The 9,365-nt window shown below is 40.4% G+C and overlaps 2 protein-coding genes across 7 annotated transcripts in view; both read right to left on the minus strand.

Moving 5' to 3' along the window:
- The window catches only part of LOC106600794 (supervillin), a 38,087-nt gene extending 32,625 nt beyond the window's left edge, over window positions 1-5,462 (minus strand). For all 6 annotated transcript variants that reach the window (XM_014192462.2, XM_014192466.2, XM_014192463.2 and 3 more), the window contains exon 1: window positions 3,329-5,462. The gene's annotated coding sequence lies outside the window, so the exon portion shown is untranslated. The remainder of the gene's footprint in view (window positions 1-3,328) is intronic.
- A 91-nt stretch (window positions 5,463-5,553) lies between these two features.
- cdk21 (cyclin-dependent kinase 21) lies at window positions 5,554-8,667 on the minus strand. The gene is made up of 7 exons (XM_014192765.2): window positions 8,505-8,667; window positions 7,832-8,092; window positions 7,508-7,640; window positions 7,141-7,308; window positions 6,796-6,956; window positions 6,531-6,663; window positions 5,554-6,416 (listed from the first exon to the last, which is right to left on the minus strand). Exons 2-7 carry the CDS (start codon window positions 8,062-8,064, stop codon window positions 6,339-6,341), a joined length of 906 nt encoding a protein of 301 aa, XP_014048240.1. The 5' UTR covers window positions 8,065-8,092; window positions 8,505-8,667; the 3' UTR covers window positions 5,554-6,338.
- Window positions 8,668-9,365: the final 698 nt, after the last annotated feature.

The following is a 9,365-nucleotide window of genomic DNA, read 5'->3' on the forward strand; positions in this document are numbered from 1 at the left end:
CTATTCAGTGGAGTGGCTGTGTGGTCCCAAGTCTAAGATTAAATATATTTGTTCCTAGTTTAAAATTATAAACATTCAACATTGGCCATGCTATCAATTAAGCATGATTTGTGCCGCGCTCAAAACAACTGTTAACTCGGAACTGCAAAATCTGACTTTAGTGAGTTCAAAACAACTGGGAACTCGGGAAAAGTGAGCTACGACTGGGAAAATACGTTTTGAACTTTCATCCAACTCGGAATTGTAAATCTGGAACTCGGACCTCTTTCTAGACATACGACCTGAAGATCACTGACATCATCATGATTCAAATGATTATTCTTTTAATTCCCAGTTGTCTTGAAAGCACCATAAATCCAGAGAACGGCAGACTTTGATGACAAAATTTGCCCTGATGGACCTCTGCGCCAACTTCCTGTTCAAGTGATCACAGCACAACAAGGTGAGTCCAAAAATATATTGTATGCTGCTGCATAAATGATGTAATATGCCAGGGAGATATGTATACTGTAGCTAAGAAAGTAATACTAAGTGTATGTTGTGTAGTAAGCCCATGTGCCTCACCCTAATAATTTGGTTTATTTTCACCTCTTAATTTCACCTACTGTTCTGACTTGGTGGTGCACATGTAGCCTATAACCTGTTTTGAGAAATATAATCATTGAATATTTTAAGAGTTTTCATTGTCTGCTTATGCCCCCTTAATTTATCCCACGGTTCTGACTTGTTGTACAGGGAGAACACTGTAAGAACGGCCCATGTTCTGAATTCTATCGCTGTACATTTCAAAAGTGCTGAACATATTGACTACATCCGTTCTAGCTCGCTCAGTGATGTCTTAATCGAAATAACGGATTGCCTCTTATCCGTTTGTTGTCCCCTTATGCCATAGTTTGTACATCTCAATTGTGAGTAGAAACCACATTTGTTTATGCAAGTCAGCCATATCAGCTATGTTTTTTTTAAAGGCAGTAAATGAGGCTGAATGAACTGTTTCACTGCCAGACAAGGCTCAGCTGATAGCCAGGTGTAGCAGTGATAAGGTGTTGGTACTGCTGTTGGGACTCTGCTGTTGGGACAGCTTTATGTAGGCCCTAACAGTGCAATTAATGTATTGTTTAGTGTTGTGTATTGGCTTTGCTGGCATGCATCACACATTTTAAAGATTTCGCCCTACCAAAAATCGCCACTGCCCCTTATCCTATTAGCATTTGTTTTTTGGTTTAACAGAACTCAAAATGCCCACACAGTAATCTATAATCATAAAATGATTATTCATAGATAATGTCCGTACTAAACCTTAGAACTTCCAGTACAAATGCAATGGATTTTTCCCAAACATGGGGTCTCTGAACTCACATCTTCCCCCATTGAAGTTAAAGGAGTTACATCAGATGATGTCACCAAGTTCAGGAAAGGAACAGACTGTAAAGGCCAGATTAAAGAGACAGAGAAGAATTACACGTGATTAGATCTGTAGCCCCCCACTGGGCAGCAGAGTAACTTAAGGGCAGTTGAGCGGTGGCTTCCCATCCACTCTTCCCATTCTAAAGGCGTCCGCATGCTTCCCAGCTGAAACAGTTCTGAACACTTTGTGCATATATTATGACAACTTTTTGTTCGTTCTGGTCTTCGGGCAAGGGGTTTTTCAGCTGTTTGTGCACATTACATTTTTTCTTGAGGCAAGCCGAAATCGGTAGCCGAAGTCTACGCCCCTTCTACGGTGATTGGTGAACAATATGGATTCTTAAATGAAGTGTTTGTTGTCATTCAATGAGAGACCAATCGTTTTCATGCAACATTTTTTCACTTGAGAAATACCGCACCAAACATCTTAGTTCGATGTAAAAAGATCTCCTCGGCAGAAAATGTCAAAATGAATGACAGATTTCTTGAGTTATCTTAGATTATTTCTGACTATTTTGAGGAAGTGTATACTGGCTACGGCGTCTCAAGATGGACAAAACAGTACTATTGCCACTTTTTTTCTAGCTTTTCAAGCGAAGGTCTATTAAGGGGGTGTGCGAGCACACTCATTCGGTTCGTCTAGGCGCTAGCCGAACCGAAGCATGTGGAAGGCTTAAGGGGTGTTACCTCTCTCTGTACCCATGTTCTGGATAATCACTGGGCACAATGGACATGTGATGCAGGTGAATTGGGGATAGATTTAACCAGAGCCTTGTATTTAAAATAAAATGCTCTGGGTTTAAATAGCTCAGAATGCTGCAATCACTGGGGCAGACTTCTGCAGAGCCTATACAAATACACTCTAATTGAGTTTAGAAATGATAACAACTGCAGCTTCTAGGACTTATCTACACTACGGAACATAATCCCTCTAGAGCAGCTGTAGCTCTCCTCCTCCTCCTCCTCCTCCACCCCTCATACTGTAACCCACCCCTCCGCCCCTCATACGGTAACCCGCCCCTGGAATGATATGACACATTAACAGTTGTATACTGTGTGACATCCAAGTGTGAACAATTGGGGAAATTTTGCTCCACCAATGCCAGATGGCATCCAAAAGATCTAGCCTAAATCACATGAATTACATGTGATGAATTACAATGATGACATCACTATTCCTTTCTGTACATGTAGTTCAGTCCTAGTTGATATGCCAGTCCACTCTAACTTCCACCCTCTACATCAGCCACAACAGTCAGTAGCTCACCACAGAAAACACCATGGCAACAAACATCATTACCACCAAATATTTATCCAAAAATAGGATCTCACAGTATAGTATGAAAGAACGCAAACGAAGAAAAAAAAAACACTATGACAAAACAAGACATGAGTCATGGCACGAATGAGAGCAATTTTCCTATGCAAACAAGTCTCAAGTCAAATGTTTGGAAAGATAATGACATTAGGCCGAACAAGTCTCTCCGCAGTTTGATATTACAGATCTATTAACAGATTATAATCACTATTTGATACCAAATGCCAACGAAAAAAAAAACCTGGGGAAGACCTTGCAATCGGGACACAATTCCTTGTCAGTTACTGACGCGTAATGGACACAATTCGAGGGTCTATTTTCCTTGCCACTCGTGCGCACTGAAGAGGTTTTTCTAACTGTGTAGCTATACGATTAATAGATCAAATTTGTATTTAAATGCAAATTATTTAAATGAACTATGTCCGAAAATGTGTCCGTTTATTTGACTCAAATCAACTGTTGTAATCTAGTTGTGCCAAAGCGCACTAAAACTCACGGTGTAATTTACAATGAACGAAAAGCTAAACAATTCCCATTGTAAGTAGGCTTTCAACATGTTTTGTTTTAGAAGCCAACATAATGGAATTTTGCTAGGGTACTTACATGTACTCGAATCGTAGGGGACCGGCTATGGTCACTAACAACAGCAGGGACTGGGCATTTGTGCGCCGCAGCAACAGAGAGCGTGAAAGACCATTTACGGCGAGCGCAGAGCGCAGCGTGTCCCGGTTAAAAATATAACCCCCTCCCCTCGCCCGGGCTCTGCGGCATGCCACATGCAGGGGCCAAGGCTGGGAGAGCTATAGACAGCAACTGACAGAACCAGTACAATGTCAGCACACTGTCAATAGAGCATGGTCATCTCTATCGTTTAAGCTATGATTGGATGTGTTAACTTCTTTGCAACAGCATAGGCTACATCTCCATTTCATGGATCAAGATACACTTGAATAAAGATAACTTGAAACGTAAAGAGACTTGTATTTATATAAATATGACTCAGGAATAAAATGCACCTGTTTGAAAGTTAACACAAAATACTGTAAGGCAAACTCATTTGAGAAGTACCCTACCAACTCTCAGTATAAAACACTGGCTCCAGTTCCCAAACAGGCACTTTGCCACTTAACTTAAAGTTAGTTAGCGAAATGACGTTGCACAAGCACTAACGCAAATATTGCAATGAGTGTGATGCAAAATGAGCCAGATGCAAGACTTCGCTCTCAAACGGTCTAACTCTATCTGCGCTTGCGCACAGGTTCGCATCACACTTTTACAACGTGGAAGCCACGGGACCAAAACAGTGAAGTTTAGCATTGCGCTCCAATGCTCTTAGTTGTTGCGGAAAATGTTACTTTGTGCATCTACGTCATATCGTTGACTCGGCCTTTAAATTAACAGAGTACAAGGCCCAGACTATATTGAAAGGGGGAACAGATCAGAGAGCTGGGATAGAGGCCGGTGTACAAATTAGGCAACAAGGGAGAGGGAAGGATGCAGCACGGGCAGTCCCACATCTGAAGAGGCCAAAGATACAACTTCTAAAATAACACCAAGTCACGGAAAACTACTTAGAATAACCTCTCCCTAACTTCTAAAATAACACAAAGTCACGGATAACTACTTAGAATAACCTCTCCCTAAGTGCAGTATGCCAGAGAAAGTCTGACGTTTGATTCATACTCTAGCTTGGGCCACTTCAGGTCTTGAACAATAACAATATATCTGACCTTATAAACATCATTGCACTTGACCCTGTGTGGCCATACTAAGGTCAACGGTCATGAAAGGAAAGGGTAAACAGCACTGTGGCTGTAACCACTTAAGGTCGTGGAGGTGGGATAACCTTATAGCCATGTTTCTTGTACAAAATAGTAAAACAGACATTTGGTAACATGATATTGTGAACATATCTTCATTAAAATACTTGTAAGATGTGGGTGAAATCAAACCAAGTCCAATAACAGGTGCTGCTCAATTGAATGAGTGAAATCAGTAACACTGTCGAAAGTACTAATAATCAAATGAATTTACATTTGCTCAAATAAAACAAGATCACAGAATGTTCTCTGTCCTGAAAAAATGCCCCTAACATTAAAATTGCACCTCAAAACTTAAAAAGAAAGTGTATGTTATGGCCAATAAAACAGATGTACAGGTATGACCTTTCCAAGTATCTAAACAAAGAATATATATATATATATAGGAAATAAAAAGGGCCATAAAGAACCAAAGGTGCAGTTGGAACAATATAAAAAAGAATGCATTCACTTATATGCTCATACAGCACTGTCATCCACTGCAGCAGCTGGAGATGAATAATAGCACTTGTAACAACAATATGCCTCAGTAATAAATGAAAGCATACACATTCTGAATGATTAACATTTTGTTCTCCTGCAAAATGTTCTAGCAGCTCTTGTTTCTGCATTCTGACTGCCCGGTATCAAATACTGAGTGGAAAACAAATCAAGCAACAATGCATTTTTTGTTGTTGAAACAATAACAAAGTGGCCACCCCACCTCTGGTTTGGTTAAAATCTGAGGGATGGGCCTGGGGAAATGTAACGAACTCTCAAATTCAAAGACAGAGCTATGGATGCAAGGACTGACCACCCATGATATAAAAATGATAGGTTTAAACATGTTTTGAGGTTATACAGTGTTTGTTTACATTTACATCGTTCACAAACACTGGAGTAAAACAAGCTTATATTTTGGTTTCTGATGGGGTACAACAGTTGAACTAAGCTCATGAGGCATTTAAAAGTTATATTCTTCAAGAATGAATGGGTATGTATTATTCATGTATAAGTAAAAAAAAAAAAAAATAGATGTAGCAATTAAGAATTCTAGCTATAAACTAATTTGTTGTAGTAAAGCAATATATTTGTTGTAATTTAAATTACTATAAACTTTCCTTTTCCTTCCACTTTGGGTTTTCATGCCATAAGAATCGCAGTTTCTACATCGCTTGATATAAATGTGTTTTTTCATAATACGAAACTAGTCTTCAGAAATGCATTTCAGATAAAACCAGTCAAGATTTGGATATTCATGTTGAGAACAAATTACCTTTAAAGGGGCAACACTACATAAATGTTTTGACTTTTAAATTGATGATATATACCCATTGATTGTTAAAGAATATAACTTATAAATACCTAATTAGCTTAGTTCAACTGTCGCACCCCATCGGAGCCCAATAAATAAGCCTGTTTAACTTCATTGTTTGTACATAATGTTAACAAACACTATATAGCTTTAAAACACAGTTAAATCTATAATTTTTATATCATAGATGGTCAGTCTTTGCATCCTTAGCTCTGTCTATGAATTTGAGATTAGTTCAATTTCTCCACCCCCATCTCTCAACTTTTTACCAAAACAGTGGCATGGTGCCCACTTTATTGCTTAACCTGCAGATTTACCTTCTAAATATTTTCACTTTTATTTCCATTCCAAAAAATTATACATTTCGATACAGGTACATTGGATCTTACGGCACGAGAACCCTCAGTGTTCTATAGGCTAGGTAAAAGGATTCCAAGGGAAATGAACCTCTGTCCCAGCTCTCCTTCATCCTCTCCACATCCTGCCAGGTTATGAGTCCTCAGGCGCACACCAGGAAAGGGTGGGAGAGGGCTCTGGAAGCTGAGATGCGATTGGTCGGGCTGAACTCTAGACATTGCTGCAGGCAGAGAGCAAGTGTGTGCTTTAAAAGTACAATAGAATTCAATTATTCATTAACATGGTAAATGCCTTGTAACAGAAACATGACTCAAAATGTGTATATTGTACATACAAGGAGTAGGTTGTTCTCCTCCTGGCCCAGGTTGGATAAGAGCTGTGTGCAGGGGTCTCTGGGGCACCAGCTACGAGAGTATGAGATGGGGCTCTCCCTGGGCCAGTCCTCCTCGCTGGGCAAGCCAATCACCCTGTGGGACATGGGGAAGAGCACAGACACACCCCCAACACAAGGCACTGGTAAAACACACATCATACATTATTCAAATGCTTATCATAAATGACCGATCAAAAGTAGAGCACGGTAGAAGAAAAAAACTCACTCAAAGATTTTCTGGAGCTGCTGAGCCTCAGTGTATCCACGGAACAACGGTCTCAAAAGGAATAGTTCGGCAAAAATGCAGCCAGCGCTCCACATGTCCACGGAGGACATGTAACCAGAGTGGAGCAGCACCTCGGGGGCCCTGTACCACAGTGTCACCACCTGAAGAGAGAGAGAGTGAGGGAAAGGAAGGGAGAGGGTGTGAGACGTTGGATAGGACATAGAGAGAAAGATAAGTAGTAAAAAGTATAGTTCCTTTACCTTAGTTAGGCTGGGGGACAATGGCACCGTGACAATTGAACAGATTGTGCATTGAAAAGGAGGATGTTCTACTCTGTAGACTTACACAGGGTGTAAGGGCGATGTGATAGGTGTAGATGCGCGCCAGCCCAAAGTCAGCGATCTTCACCTCTCCACGGCTACTAACCAGTACATTCTCCGGCTTCAGGTCGCGGTGCACCAGCATGTTGGTGTGCAGGAAGTCCAGCCCTTGCAGCAGCTGCACCATCACATCCTGTACAGACAGGAAGCAGCATGACAGCATTGCTCAAACACTTTCTCTGACTGTGGCTTATTCTGAAAAGATATGAGGACATCTGTTATGAAAAGTTCAAAAGAGAGTAGAGTAAAATGTTATACTAATTCTTAATGGAGTGCTTTGGAGTCATTGAGATTTTATTCAGATGCAGGTATGTAAGGGGGAGAATTCCCACCTTAATTTTGTCAAGACTCAGTCCAGTGCTGGGGACCGTGGTGAGGAAGGTAGACAGGTCTTGGTCGATGTACTCAAACACCAGCATCAGGTCCAAACTCCTGTTCTTCAGACCAGCAGATACATCCAACAACCTTTCAGTAAGATCAGCAATTAAGGTCAATCATTGTGAACCATTTCTGCTAATGAAATGGCATGACAAACAACATGGTATACAATTATAAAACACCATCAAACTGATTTTAAACCTAAAGATAATTATGTATAATTCATAGGCTATGCAAACATTTTCAGATATAATTATATTCCAGAAAAATGAACTTACTTTACAATGTTGGGATGGTTGAAATACCCGATCTTACGCAAGAGCGCCACCTCTCGGATCATGAAAGCAGGGATCCCACTCTCCGTGTGTCCGGGTATGTTCAACTTCTTCACCGCTACGAGTCGCTGTTGATCGCGGACCTCTCTGGCCTTGTACACTTTGCCATATGCGCCTTCGCCTATCTCTGCAAGTATTTCATAATTCCGATGTTCATCGCACCCATTGCCCTCCATGACCGGCCGATTTCGTAGTTGGTTGCAACTAGGATGGAATAGACCATGCGTAAATGCATGTAAACACGCTGTCAAGTAATACACTGCTTCCACAAGCCTAGGCCTTTTACTGGCTAACGTTAGCCAGAGGCCTGGGAGGTGAATAAGTTCACGATACTTATTGAGCTAGCTGAATGAACTACTTATGCAAGAGTGAAGTTAATTATTGAAGAGTTTAGTACGCTTTACACGAGACAACGATGTTATGCATTGCCACGACATAGTTAACGTTAGCTAGATAGCCAGCAGCTAAGTAGCCAGCAATCTTCCTCCAGCTCCACCTAGCAACCACTTAGGAACCACTTGCTAGCTAATCAAAAGGGAATGTCAAAGATGCTTTGTGCAATGTGTGGTTAGCTACACTTAGCTAGCTAATATTTAATGAATTGTGATTAACTTACCTTCTCACACCATAAACTGCAGAGATATGCTATACATTTTCAAGATGCTTATAAATGATGAGACCACATTCTGGTACGGCCCCTAATTCTCCTCAACTAATCAGATCTCTCATCACCTCCAGACAGACGTCTCGCAGAAGACCTCTGTGCACGTGCCATCAAGTCTTACACATTATGAACATTTTCTTATTAATATATACACCACAGTTTATTCATGGGATATTGGTGAAAGAATGGTAAACCCATTTTGTGACTTTTATCATCATAATAATCAAGCAATATTCCAGGCCAGCCAGTATCAATAGAATTCTAAGGGATGATAATGACAGAAAGGTTGGGAAAATATCTATTCAATCTCTGATGAATGAGTCCTTCATTATCACAGTTTGTGCTATTGTTACAAAGTCTCCCCATACATTTAGAGTGGAATAATTCATTTTTACAATGAGCCGCGTGAAGATGTTTTTGTATTCAATGTTTAATAACGAGTAATTAACTTTGTACATTTGAAGCAAGGCATGTTAATTCAAAACAGTCCAGTCTGTACATCTGTGTTCAAACGGAGGCATTAGACATTTATAATGGTTAGTGTTACAGAGCTTTTAAACCTGGTTCACAATTTTGTTGTGTTATGGCTTTTTTGCACCCATAGAGAGAGTTACAGTTTCACCCTACATTAGGGTGCATTTCGCATAGCTGGTTGGAAGACTGTCTGAAAACTTAAGACAGAAGCCACTGTTATCCACAGTATATTGAGTTATAACACATTATTAACATGTTTGCAGCAGTTGTATTGGTACTGGTATCAAAAGTATTGGTAACTTAATCTACTCCACCCAACACTTTTGTTCTCAATATATT

Source organism: Salmo salar, chromosome ssa03 (assembly GCF_905237065.1).
Source record: "Salmo salar chromosome ssa03, Ssal_v3.1, whole genome shotgun sequence".
Taxonomy (NCBI): Eukaryota; Metazoa; Chordata; class Actinopteri; order Salmoniformes; family Salmonidae; genus Salmo; species Salmo salar.